Raw genomic sequence first — 13,982 nt, forward strand, 5'->3', positions numbered from 1 at the left:
AGAGGGCAACCCTCACTGCGTTATCCAATTAGTAGAAGGATGTGCACCTGTAGCATCCAGCTGTATTAAATTTCATTGCTCTTTTATCAAGCAGTTAAAGCAGCGGCGTTTGAAGCTTTTAACTCTCCTGCCTCCCTCAGACATGCCAGGCGCGAGGGCTGCACAAACGCAAACATTTGGGAGCTCCTGAGAGCGAGATGTTAAAGGTGAGATCATCTCGCTGTGCCTGATACAAGTTTTCAGCTTTTAGGGCAGTAATAAGGTGTGACACCGTGGGCAGTCGGGCGGTGTTTTCGCTGGGGACAACCTGAGCCAGCTGGAGCGCGGCCGCTGGGAGCGGGGAATTCTGCGTGGCTGCAGGCTCTGGCGTCGGTCCCGCTGTGCGCGGAATCTCCCAGCCACCGGCAGCCCGTTTCCATGGGAAGCGGGACTGGCCTCGGGCGGGGAGGGGAAGTTCAGAAAGCGCCCAGCAGGGCAGCCAGGCCGGGCGATGGAGGCGGCGGCGGGGCGGCCGCAGGGCACGGCCCGGGCGCGGCCCCCCGAGCCGGCGGAGCGCGGCGCGGACTCGCTGCAGGTGCGGGGCGCGCCGGGCCGCGGGAACTGCGCGCAGGGAGACTGGGAGCCAGGGAGGGTGCCGCGGAAAAGTCCCGCGGTCGCAGCCTGCGTGGGAAAGGCAGCTATGCAGCGGCTGCGCCGGTGCCCCATTTTGAAATAAATAGCGTAAAAGATCTTTCTTCTTTTTAAACGCCTTTATTAAAAACCAGCTCGAGTGGGGAGAAAAGATGGGTCGCTCCCACGCCGTCGCTGTTCTCCAGGAGTGGTACGGGGGAGGAGGAAGAATGCAGCTGTGTCCGCTGGTATGCAGGCAGAGCTGGGGCTTCCGTCCTCTCGAGAGCACTAGCAGATTCAACTTTTTCAGTCTGACATTCGAGCTCCTCTTTCTAGTCGACGTCCTTAGGTTAGGGTGAAAGGTAAAAAGGATCTTAGCAGACGCTGGATTCAGTTCCTCAACTTTAGACATCACTTATATCTCTTAATTCCATGGTGGCACATGGTTTTAAGGGTTTTTCTTGCAAGATTTGGTGAGGGGCTTCCTCATCGGCATACCAGCTCTGATGTCACCTCCACCCCTACCTGCAGTCTCAGGTGTCATCCTCCAGGAAGCAGCAGGGGGACACTTGAGCTGATTTCTAACCATCAACAGGTGATCACAACATGAAGTTATTAACAACAGCAATTGGTTTAACTTGTTAACTCTGCAACTTAAAAAAAAAAAAAAAAAAAAGGACGACTTTTCTACTCCTAGCACCTCTTGTTCCGAAGGTGTGCGCGGAGAGGGCGCCCGCGAGGGTGCGGAGCCGGGTGTGCGGGGCGCGGTCACCGCCTCTCCCTGTGCGCCGCGGAGCCGTGCGCTCCGAACTGGAGATAGCCAGCCGTAGTTTGCCCCCTCCTCTTCCTCGGAGGCATTTTTATCTGTGATGAAATTCGAAGTTTTGCTGTTCATAAACAAGCTACGCGTTGCTGTGTCTTGAAGGGGGCAGGCGTTTCTAATGGCAATTACTCTTCTTGTGACAAGGCTTCACGTATGAAAACAGTGAAGCAGTGTGTTTTCACGAGTACCAGCGTCATAGGGTGTTCTTAAGTCCTCCAGTAAAGAAAAGGAATCGTGCTAATTCCCTTTTCCTGCATCACACTGGAAGTCTGTTCCTATCAGTTCCACTCTGATAGTTACTTTTTTACTAGCTTTGTCGAATAAAAACACGCATGAGCATTATTTCAAGGATTAACACAGTTAATGAAACTGTTTCTTGCAAACTATTTGTTTTTACTTTGTTTTGGCTGAGTCCTCCTCCTATGGTCTTTCACTACTGATGGGAGCTAACTTGATTGCTTTTTCCTGGAAGGGGTGTGTAGTTCATAGATGCTAGGAGTAGTTGGATTCCATATAGATTCCCATAATGCTAAAGCAATACAAGTGCCCCTCATTCCTAAATTTTGCAGTAGTTACCAGGACAGGTTCCAGATGCGTTTGAGCTGCTATTTCGGTACAATTGCCTACTTAAAAAATAGTTGTGCTTATCTCTTACAAGAGTAACTTGTTTACCAGGGGGGCTGTCCTACCCAAATTTAAAATTTTCAAGCAAAGAGAGTCAGTTCAATGCTGTGTTAATATTAATATAATCTAGAGTACATTAAACTTTAATAAATAGATATTGTTTGGTTTACAAGAGGTTAATTAAAATGTAATTAATTAGGTATTTGATATGTGAAGCTAGGGACGAAAATGAAGCCACTCTTTCTTATTAACCTTCATTTGAATTTTAATCATAGTATTATTCAGTTGAGAATTTGACTCCTACTTTTTCCTTTAGCTTATGTGGGTATGAGATGATGTATATAGAACTCTCAAAAATGTATAGTTTGACTACATTTATCATTTTACATCTTCATGTGCTAGAAACTTTCTTTTGTGCTACTTAGGAATGAAATCTATATTAGTAAGCAATCTGTATCTTGGGGATTTTTTCTCTTTTATAGAATGTGTCTTGGTGATATAACTTTTTAATAACCAAAAGTGTCCAAATGTCCTCCTACATTTTAACAGCCTATGTTTTGCAGGGAATGGAAAGAAGGAAGACAGAGATGAAAGAGAACTTGTTCTACACTTGAGCAATTCACAGTTCAACCACTAAGGACAAAAAAGTAGCTGTGTTACTCTTGTGTAGTGTAACACAGCTACTTTTGCCTTAATAGGATTTTTTAATAAACAGACCGTTATAATTGTTAACCTTTTAAATTCTGCCTTAAGTCTTGGGATATTCAGGTGCAGTAGCCCATGTGGAAAGGCAGATTCCCTTTCCACTGCCTCCTGAGTGGATATATATTGGATTTTTAAAATAATAATGGGAAGTATGTAACAAACATCTCTCAGGTATTGGCAGTTTCCCAGGGAAACAAAATTAGGACATTAATAATTGCTCAATACCAGAAGTACAAACAGGGAAAAACATTTGGTATGTCAGTGAAAATATGTGAAAAGGTTTAAGACTGTGACGTCTGTTTGGCAGTAACTTTACTAAAAGCAATAAAATGCTTTCCTTCCCAATAAAAGATTGGGAAGGAAATTTCAATTTCAATTCTAATTCTATACGCCATGATTTTGGTATTGCCCTGATGGAAAACAATTCTTCAATTTTTTTAGTGTTTATTTTCTGAAACAATATATAGAAGAGGCCCTGCATTCACCTTCTACCAAAGGCAGGTTGTTATAGGTCTCCGAATTCATGTACACACACTGCAGCAGTTACAACTCTGCAAGTCATTGCTAAGAAAAATCCTGCACTCAGCAACATAGATCAAAATGAACAGGAGCTGGAAGCTACATGACGTGTATTTTTCTGAGGATGCATGCCAAGTTGCAAGGAGAGAGCGTTAAGATGTAGGAACTGAAAAGAAAAAGTGGATGAAAAGAAGGAGCTGCTTCTTCAATGCCCAGTGAAGAGATAAATTTTTTGGCTTTTGGGTCTGTAATTTTTTAAAGCAATGATTGGCCATCTTTAATCAGATTTAAAAGTGCCCATTTGCTTGCTGCTGGCAGAAACCACCGAATACTGATTCTGCATGTCACAGCATGCAGTAAATTGCATGAAACAGGCTGTTACTGTAGTGTAAGGTGGCTGAAGTAAGCTTAGCAAAAGCTGATGGTTAACCTGCTGGAAGATGGAAAAAACTGTCTTTTTTTTTTCATCACCAGTAAGATACTACCTAGAAATTAAAGAATGTGCAGCAGTGGAGAGAGGAACTGATGCAGTAGCATGAGAACTATGTGTAGAGTTAATGAATTGTCTAGCAGGCCTTTCTAATCAAAAGAAAAACAGAAGCCCAATGATGCTGTTTTATTTGGAATACAGGGATGAATGAACAATAAATCAATATGGATTTCATTTGCCAAATATGTTTGGATAAAATGTGACATCATATGTTTAAAAGGGAAAGAAGGATTTTTTTTTTAGGCACAATCAGGCTGTGACTGGTTAAAAGAATGTCATGGGTCCTTACTGGTTTCAGTTTTTAGTAGCCAAATAATGTTTGAAACTGCTTGATAGACACAAGGAACATTTCCAAGGAACTGTGACTGGTAATGAATATTTCATCATTACAATTAACATCCAGAAGATTTACAAATAAGGAAGACCTCTGTCCCTTAAACTAGATCACACCATGTGTCATACTCCAAACACATCAAAAATGATGACATTTCATGACAAATATCATGTGCCACAGAAGCAGAAGGAGGTTTAACAGGCAGCAGCTACAGGGCATTGTGTCCAACCCCCTCCACTCTGAATGTGCAGGAGGAGATGGTAAGCTGGGGACACAGCAAAAGCACAGCTCTGGTTGCTCAGCAACAACTGCAGCTTTTTACTGTGAGTGTGTGTTAAGCAGGCGCTGGCAGTCATGCTTTTTCCAGAAAGGTTTGATTTAGCACCAAGCAGCCAATTCCTTTTTGACATGGTTGGAAGGCACAGGCTGCTCACATATAGTCCAGAAAGGCCAGGATAAATGTATAACTTTGCATTATTGCCACTTCAGTGGAATTGAAAAGGTTTTGGCATTTGTTTATGTAATGTGGAAATTTGCAATCTATACTTCCTCTATTGCTAAGGTTATGTAAAGGGAAATGCTTGCTTATTGGCAAATAACTGGTTTTACTTTTAGGTTTCTGAGTAGATACTTAAAATACCTGAAAGGGGTTTTGGGGTGGGGACCTGGGGTTGAGCCACAGTGAAAGAGATAAAAATGAACACTTTCTGCCTCTGTGCAGTGGAACTGCTAATGATGAAAGGCTGCAGCTGGTCCAGTTTAACTGCACAACAGAAAGGGACAGAACACCAACAGTTCAGGGAAATAACAGTGTGCCTCCTGTGTTGCTGTGTTCCTGTGACACCCAGTACACTGCAGGGTGTTGTGGTTTAACCCAGCTGGCAAATAAGGCCCATACAACAGTTCACTTACATCTCTCCTTGCACTGCAATGGGAGAAGACTATTAGAATGAAAGTGAAGATGGGTTGAGATAAATGCTGTTTAATAAGGAAAATAAAGTCCTGTGTGCAAGCAAAGCAGGTTAAGGAGTGCATTCACCACTTCCTATAAGCTCCATCATATGTAATGTGACTTGGGACAGCAAGCACCATTTCTCTGAATGTCCCCCCTTCTCCCCCTGCTTTACAAGTTGAGAATGATGCCACGTAGTCTGGAATACCCTTTGGGTCAGCTGTTGTGGCTGTGCTCCCTCACAACTTCTCGTGCTCCCCGAGCCTTTTGTTGGTGGGGTAAGAATGTCTTGGTGCTGGCTGAGCACTGCTCAGCAGTGCCTGAAACATCCCTGAATTGTCAGCACTGCTTCCTGCACAAATCCAAAACATGGCCCCATACCAGTTACTAGGGAGAAACTTACCTCATCCAAACCCAGCACACAGGGTATTAGGGGAACTGGATTAAATGTGAACAAAAAGGCTAAGTGCAGAGTGGCACTTGACACTCCTTATACTGTCTAAGATTAAGGAAGGTCAGGCTGAGTTACAGAAGACTTTTTGGAGGCTATTGCAGGACAAAAAACCTCAACCCTCTTTATTTACTCTTTTGAGTACAATTTGCCCTCAAGCATCTCTTCTATTTATACTCAAATCAAGTGTCTTTCCTGCTTGGCTGAGGAAACAGAAAGGAGGTGCCCTCTGTGAGGATGTTTGAAGCATTTAGAACTCCTAGAAAAGCTGAAGACGCTGCTACAGTATTATGACAAAAAAGGAGAAATATTAGTATGTTGCATGAAAAGTATTAGAAACTTCAGATTCTTGGAGCAATGAATCCTTCGTGTTGCTGATTTTGTAGCTGTGTCTTCTAATCTGTGCACCAAATCATATTTTCCTATTCCATTTTTGATTACCATATTGTTGTTGTGACTAGCACATATGAATGTAATTGTTGCTACAGCAGGTTGAAGAATGGTCTAAATTGCAAATTTTAGACTAACTTAAATGATGTCACTTCTATTATCCGAATGAAGGAGAAGCTGGGATTTTTTTACTGAAATATGTGATTCCAGCCTTTGTATTTTAGATAATAGTTTACAAAAGAAAATATACTAGGTTTTTTTTTCTGCAGCATAAAACACGTAGTGTTCCACAAACACTAACAATTTAAAGAAAAATCAGATTTTTACTATGGAAAAGAAGTGGTTTTTTTAGCAGATAATAGAGGGTGGAGTATTCAAGCTCCAACTGCGAAGGGATTATGAGATCATAACTTGGATATGTAGTCAGTACCAGAAGTTTGAGTCAGTAGCTTCTGCTTTACCATCTTATTGCTAATAATCTATATACCAAAAGCATTTTAAATGTCTAACATGGAGAATAATGCATTCTGCCTTTCATGAACTTTATTTGGCATGTTTTGAGGTGCAAAAATGTAATATGTGGAAATTGAGATTTCTCCAATCTATTTCTAATGATCTTTAGTTTAATAAGGAATTAAAACTTCCCTTCTTCCTGCTCTGAATTGTTTTCTCTTTTCAAAGTTTTTGACCTCTTCAAGAAGAATGCTTATTGTATGTGAACTGTTTATTAATATAAATCAGGTCAAGAAGAACAGAACTCCTTTGTATGCAATAATTTCTTTTACTCTTGGTTTTCTATTAAATGCTGTGTGTGTACAAAGGATGTATAAGTAAGAAGATCTTTCTGTGAGGATTTATTAACAGGATTTTTAGCTGATGGCATATGTTGGCTGTGAAGAAGAGAGATTGATTTTTTGAGGGAAATGTAAAAACCAACAGAATGGTGGGGGTGAGAGTGAGAGTGCTCTCCACCAGTGTGGCCAGGTGATGGGTGCCTGCTGAGCTCCCTCTTAGACTGGTCTGTCTATGCTTCCAGTGCAGCAGGTGGCAGTGATAAAGATAAAACTCCCTAGTGTTACTTCTTATTGGAGTATGCCAGTCAAAGGTAAATGTTGCTTACTGGTTTTTAAATCTCTTTGCACCCATGTTATCCAGTAATAGTTATCAAGCATCTCTACGACCATTTTCTACTGTGTTATGCATTATGGTTTTTTTTTATAAAATAAAATCTTCCAAGACAAAAAGCAAAGAAAGGAGTAAGTGAGGAAGGGTGATCCTTTTGCCAGAGGGAATGACTTTCTATAAACATGGCAACAGCGCTTTAGGGGCTTGCAGGGGCAGGCCATACAGAATAACAACATAAGAGTATTAGCACCAGCACAGCAAAGGGGAAAAAAAACCAAAAAAACCCAAACCAAAACAAACTACCCACAGAGACTCTGGAAAACAGCTTGGGTGCAAGACTACAGAACTATAAGCCTTTGGTGTTACTGAGGTGAAAGTACCATGCCGTAAGATGTTTTCAGATTTGTTGGAATTTAAAAGCTGAAGTTGAAATCTACTGAAATACATGAAGGGACTGTAACAGTCTCAACAAAACAGTGAGTTTAACCTTCACCTGTGGTGGGGTTATTTTATATCCCTCCCAGATGATATGAACAGGCCTCTGGACAATTATTTAGCTGTAGTAAAGAGGAAATTTCTGCTGAAAGCTGAGAAGCAGACTTTTCAACAGTGTCGGTTTAGCCACATGCAGACAGTGCAGTAACTTTGGGGAAAAGCTTTTGAAATCTTACTTTGTTTTCTCAGGAGCACTGTTACAACAGTATTCAATTACAAATAATCTTAAATATTAAGAAAAATGTGAATAAAGGGGTTTGGATATTATCTTCCCCCTGCCCCAGCTTGCTGTATTGCAGTCTTGGGATCATGGTTGGGGAAAAAGGCACTGGAAGTACCAAGTGAAAGAGAAGTCTCAATAAAATGGTTTGTTAGGGGAGAGCCTCCAGAGGTCCATTAAAGGTAGTAATCTAAATCATAGGTTAATCAATAAATAAAAAAGTCTCTAAATGCTTAGAGCATAGAGAAAAGTGCCTTGTTAGAGGATGACTGATTTCAGAAAGAATGAAAGACTAAGAAGAGAGAAGAAAAAAAATTACAGTGTGGAAAAGAAATAGAAATCTATGGATATGCTTATTACCTTTTTATTTCTCCAGAGAAAAAGAACTGGTATGAAAGCCAATACTACTACCTTGGCTGGTTGGCAAGCAGTGTGTTTTTCATGCCATAGCTGCTACTATTAAAAAATTGCCAAGTGGGTGTTTTTTAGCTATTAGTCAAAGAATTAGGTATCATGAATTAAACGTACTTGGTTGCTGCAGCTTTGTTTAATTAATTTTTTATCAAACTTAAATTTTAAGGAAATTAGTAGGTAAAAGTTGCATTGAATTGAATCCTGTTTGATGGTAAATAAACCCAATAGACTGAAAAATGAGTAAGGCATTCTTAAAGACTACTTGGAAGTAAATATTAATTTAAAATGTCATAACCTTACAAAATAAAAACACTTCCCCCATCACTTTCTACATTTTGAAATCTATGTGTGGAAGAATTTAATTTCCTTTAGTTGTGCGTGTATTAGTAAATTACAGGAGGGAGAGAAGACAAAGAAGGCATTTTACTTTCAATGTTTTCAAACTGAAGACTCCTTGTATGGGCTAGTAACACAGCTGGACAAATATCTCTTCCTGAGTTACTGTGGAAGAAGTGCCATGCAACTTCTATTTTTAGCTAATGCATCTAGCTCTTTTTGGAGATGGTCTGGTAGGCACGCCTCAAACTAAGACTGGTAAGAATGGTCCAAAGGACAGTTGGAGGTTTAAATAACTTCTAAGTGACTGAAAAAAAACCCCAGCAAGCTCAGCATAGCTAGTGAACTGTTTTAATGAATATATTGTGCATAACAGGGTGATACAGTACAATGGAAATACCTTTTTATGAAAATCTGTAATGGCATAGATATGTAGTGCACAGGTTACTTACATCATGCTTGCTATATGGTCAAGCTTTTATGACTGGACTGTATCTTAAAGTGTTTTTCACACTAAATGTTTCTATCACTTACTCAGTATGAGTACATCCTGCTCACCTGCAGAGCTGGCTTCTTTCTCTGGGGCATAAGAAATGCTTTTCTCGTGACCTGTAGGTCAGAGGAGTTACTCCTGTGAGCTCAGTGCACCTGTGAATGGAGATTTTAAAAGCTGTAGAGCAGTTTAGTTCAGCTGTGTCTGAACAACTCTAAAAAACAATAAATGAGTGTGGTGAAAAAGCCTAAATTCAGCACAGCAATAGACCCCTTCAAATGTTAATATTACTAACAAAAGGAGAAAAAAGCTTTCATATCTGTTTAGTTGCTTCTGTGTGGATCCAGGTGTTCTTTTGGTGCTGGCAACTAAGGTTAGGGTAGTTTTGGGACATGGAACAACTTGCATGGCCTGAATCAAAGGACTTATCTGACAAGAAAAAAAAAAAAAAGTGAGCTTTTAACTGACAATTTTTTTGGCTATTCCATGGAAAACAAATTATCTAAATAGAAATTTTGTTATTAGTGCTAAGCTACCCAGAAACATCTCAGGTACAACCAAGATTTTAGTTATTGATTTACTTATGTGGTATGAATAGCAGGAAAAAAAAATCAGGCATGTGTCTTTAAGGCTTGTGCTGCTGAATCCTCTTCCAACTCAAGTAAATAAAAGGCAGTGGAACAGAAAATACAAACAACTACAAACATCACTACCTTCACTTAAAAGGATAACAAAACAGCTTGTCGAAAGTAGTTAATATTTGGAAAAGTATTTACTACCTGAAAAAGTGATAAATTACATAAATAATGAGTTTGCCCAGTGTCCTATGCTGATCTCGAAAAAGTACAAATAAATTTTTTGACCTTTATAGTGATAGAAGTTGCATTTTATACAAATTTCTATTTCATCATCTAATGTGCCTAAAATGGAAATGTTAAAAACTTGTCTCCAGTAATCTTTTGTATTTTTTAGACTGGGCATTTGTCTTAGGCTTAATGAAAAAGGGAAATTTTAACTAGCAGTGATCATGACCCCTTAAATTAGGATGATTACTAATTTGTATATGTTAGCCAGTTGTTCACAAAGGTAGAAATAGGCTTTGCGGTAGTAAAGATCAGTTCAGAGACCATAATTTTGATGTGAATTTTGGTCTAGATTTGTTATTTTCCCATTTGCTTACACTGAATTTTCATTTGCCATTCTAATGCATCATAGTTGCTCAGTCTTGGAAGTTTCTGTAATTCATTGTGCTCCTCCTTATTACCTGGAATAACATACTTTTGTCTGCAGGTGTCACTCTTGTAGCTTTTCCTTTTTTCACCTGACTGTGCAGATGCCTGGAGTGTTCCACTTATACCTTAAAACTGTTGCTGTAAGATCTAACTATTCATTTTTTTCCTATCCTCTCCATTCCGACATTTAATCAAGTCTCTATCTTTGAAGGTCATTTCCCTTATGGTTTTCCTAAAAGCACTTGACAATTGATCTTTTTGAAAGCTTTATTTGCAAATCCATATAATTTAGCTCAATCTTCTTTACACTAATGCTTATTAACCTCTTTAGTGAACCTCAGCAGTTCATGACGAGTGTTTCTCTCTTTTCACAAAAATCTTTTTGGGTTTTCCTTTGGAAATTAAATAATTCAAGCTGCCTCTTAATTATATGCTTTAATACAATGCCTGTTACTTTACCTACCAAGGCTGCCTCATCAGGTGTTTCTCACTCAACTATTCCTGAAGGTGTGCATTTATTTTATTAGCCAGTGCCCAGTCTTCTGATACTCATGCAGAGTACATGTCACATTAAGAAGTTTTACTCTTTTGTCTGAGTTCCTTTGCAATTTTTGGGCATCTAGCCATCTGAGGCATTACTTTCCATTCATTTAGAGAAAAAAAACCACTTTTTTTTTTCTTGTTTAGCTTATAAACTCATCATCTGGCCCTAATATATTTCCTCCTTAATGGGAGATTTCTGTGAAGAAAATATTGAATTCTGCAGCAAAAATATATACAATTTAGTATTCGTCTATTGCTTTCTTATAGAATCATAGAATGGTTTGGATTGGAAGGGATCTTAACATCTAGTTCCAACCCCTGTGCCATGGGCAGGGACACCATCCAGTAGACTAGGTTGCTCAGAGCCCCATGCAGCCTGGCTTTGAACACTTCCAGGGATGGGGAACCCACAGCCTCTCTGAGCAGTCTGTTCTGTTGTCTCACCTTCCTCACAGTAAAGATTTTCTTCCTAATATCTAATATAAATCTAACCTCTTCCAGTTTGACTGTGTTTCCCCTTGTTTTGTCACTACGTGCTCTTATAAAACATCCCTCTTTGTCTTGTGAACTCCCTTCAGCTGCTGGAAGGCCACAGTTAAATCACCGCAAAGCATTTTCTCTTCCAGGCTGACCAAACACAATTTTCTCAGCCTTTCACCTTAGGACAGGTGCTCCATCCTTCTAATAATCTTGCTGGCTCTCTTCTGGATTCACACCAACAGGTTCAAGGTTTTCCTGTGCTGGTTGCAGCACTGCACGTGGGATCTCACCAGAGAAGAGTAGCGGGGCAGAATTCCCTCTGTCCCCTGCTGGCCACACTGCTTTGGATGCAGCCCAGGACACATTTGGCTTTCTGGGCTGCAAGAGCACATTGCTGGGTCATGTCCAGCCTCTCATCCACCACCACTCATAAGTCTTGCAATGCCATGTTTTTTTTAAGACATTGTGGGAAGTTTTCTATTATTGTGGTACACCATGGCAGGGATCTCATTATCACCATTTTGTATTTCTTATCAGCTATTATTCAATCTGCTTTATCTTGCCTTATTGGATCTTTGTCTAAGCTGTCAGGTTTTAATTTATCTGGATTTTTTCCCTGTCTTTGTTGTTCCAGCTTTTTGGAGGATACCTGCTGGCTTTTGCTCTACTTTTTAGCTATGCTGACTGGCTTACGCTTTTTCTCAAGTTTTTCTGTGGTAGAAACTGTGCAATTGCACTCTGTTTTCGGTATGGTGTTCTTAAATAGTTTTCATGTTGTCTGCAAAGATTTAATCATTTTGGCTGGTTATTTTTATCTTACTTTTAGTGGTTCCCCAGTTTGAAGATGCACTGGCTTTTCTAAAGCTTTTGTTAATGCTGTTGTGATGACCCATCCTTAAGGGGAAGGAAGCATCTAAGATTTGTAAATGCTCTTTGGTCATCAGGAACAAAAAATGTAAGAGCATCTGCAAACAATTAGAAAATTTTATTAGTAAATTGCACACCTGGATGGAAATTGGTGTGCAAGTCCCTGACCTACTATATTAACACCCACCAGGGGCTTGGATGAAAGAGTGTGGCGGAAGGGATGAAAAAATTTAAAGAGTGAGAGATTAATTAAAAAAGGGAAATAAAGGAAACCAAAAAGGAAAAGCAAGAGAAATTAAAGGGCGAGAGATGAATTACAGAAAGAAAGCAACAGAAAAAGAGAGAAAATTATCATGGCTTCTGGTTCCAGCGTCGATCCAACAGATAAGAATTGATCTAGCTGTGTCAGTCCACCAGTGAGACATCCAGGGTCCTGGGGGACACAAAAGTACCTTTTTTATGGATAGGTTTCTCTCTTCCTATGTAGGTTAGTTATCACGTACAGGCTTTTCTGGAAAGGCATTGGAGGCCTTTGGGGGTCACTGATATCTCAATCCCATGTTATAGTTCATGCCCACTTCCTGCCACTCATTCCTGCACTTGTGCTCTAGTGTGTTGTGGTTCCTTCCCAGGGAAAAGTGCTGCTCTATCTCTAGCCTGGCCTTCCAGCAAAGTCTTGCTCTTTTTTATGATGTGTTAACACCATGAATGGGCACCACTCAGGTTGTTGTGTGGCCTGGGTGGAGTGTGGGGATACATCACAACTATCCATCTTGTCACCAGTCAGGTTCTCTGGGCCTCTAGAGCTGTGAGGTTTAGTGTTTTATTTGAACTTTAATATTTTGAACCTGATATTGTGCCTTTTTAGGCACTGAGGCCTCACGTGGTTTTGAATTATGAACTTTCTATTATCGATGTCTAAAAAAATTAGTATCAGCATCGCAATCTGAAATGGTATTTCCCAGGTGTATATGAATACAGCTGAAGTTACTTGCTGATTCTGTTCCCTGCCATGGGACCCTCCTTGTCACTGTCAGCATGTCACAGTCAATACTTCAATGCTAATTAGGCAGACAGTAATATAATATGCTGTGCCTATCTTGTTTCTCACTGAAACTTTAAGCTGTTGGGCTCTGGGTGACCCTCTAACTTGTTTGAACACTGAACTCTTAAACCAATGTGCACTTTTCCACATTTCCTATGTAGTAAATACCTTGATGTAGGACACAAAGTACCAGTGGATATCCTCCTTATGCTATTCTGGTAGCTTCTAGTTCTATTGTTACAGCCATTTCTTAGTTTGAAGGTAGTACCTCAGATCCCCTATCTTTGTTCCAAGGACTTTTCCTGCTTATGTAAAAGCAGTTATGTACTTGTTTTAGTTTTCTAGTTTCTCCTACTTTGTTCAAAAGAACATTTTACTGTCCAGCCTTTTGCTCTGGCTTGTAGTGTGACAGGTGGAACCCTCTGCTTTCTCATGTCATTAGCTCCCACTTCCTGCCACTAGTGTTTTTCATGCAAGTGGATGTGTATTTTGAGAACAAATGATCTTTAGCTCCTGATAACATTTCCTCAGGCTAGGTTTAAAACTTCTTCTCTAATATTTAAGAGTAAAAGCCACCAAGTTTATCTAATTGTTTCTTCCAAAACTATTCCTTTAATTTCAGTACTGTTCTCATCTTCCAGGGAATCTGGGCCTTGCTTCTTTCCTGGTTTTCAGTTGCATGCTGAGAATTTATCATTCTCTTTAGTCTGCATTTCTAGGGATATTGGAATATCTGAGTGGTGCTACGGATGCTTGTAGATCCTGAGGTAGGGTATTTCTGCCTTTGATCCTTGTGCTGGGCTAAGTTGATGGGTACAATGTCCACATAATTTGA

General features: G+C 40.1%; 1 protein-coding gene across 1 annotated transcript in view; it reads left to right on the plus strand.

Annotated features, from left to right (window-relative positions):
* The first annotated feature begins 369 nt into the window (after positions 1-369).
* DNAH5 (dynein axonemal heavy chain 5) overlaps positions 370-13,982 on the plus strand; it is a 136,284-nt gene continuing 122,671 nt past the window's right edge. The window contains exon 1 of the mRNA XM_064428407.1: positions 370-574. Coding sequence (XP_064284477.1) covers positions 491-574 — 84 coding nt within the window. The 5' untranslated portion in view covers positions 370-490. The remainder of the gene's footprint in view (positions 575-13,982) is intronic.

The sequence above is a fragment of the Passer domesticus genome, chromosome 1, assembly GCF_036417665.1.
Source record: "Passer domesticus isolate bPasDom1 chromosome 1, bPasDom1.hap1, whole genome shotgun sequence".
Taxonomy (NCBI): domain Eukaryota; kingdom Metazoa; phylum Chordata; class Aves; order Passeriformes; family Passeridae; genus Passer; species Passer domesticus.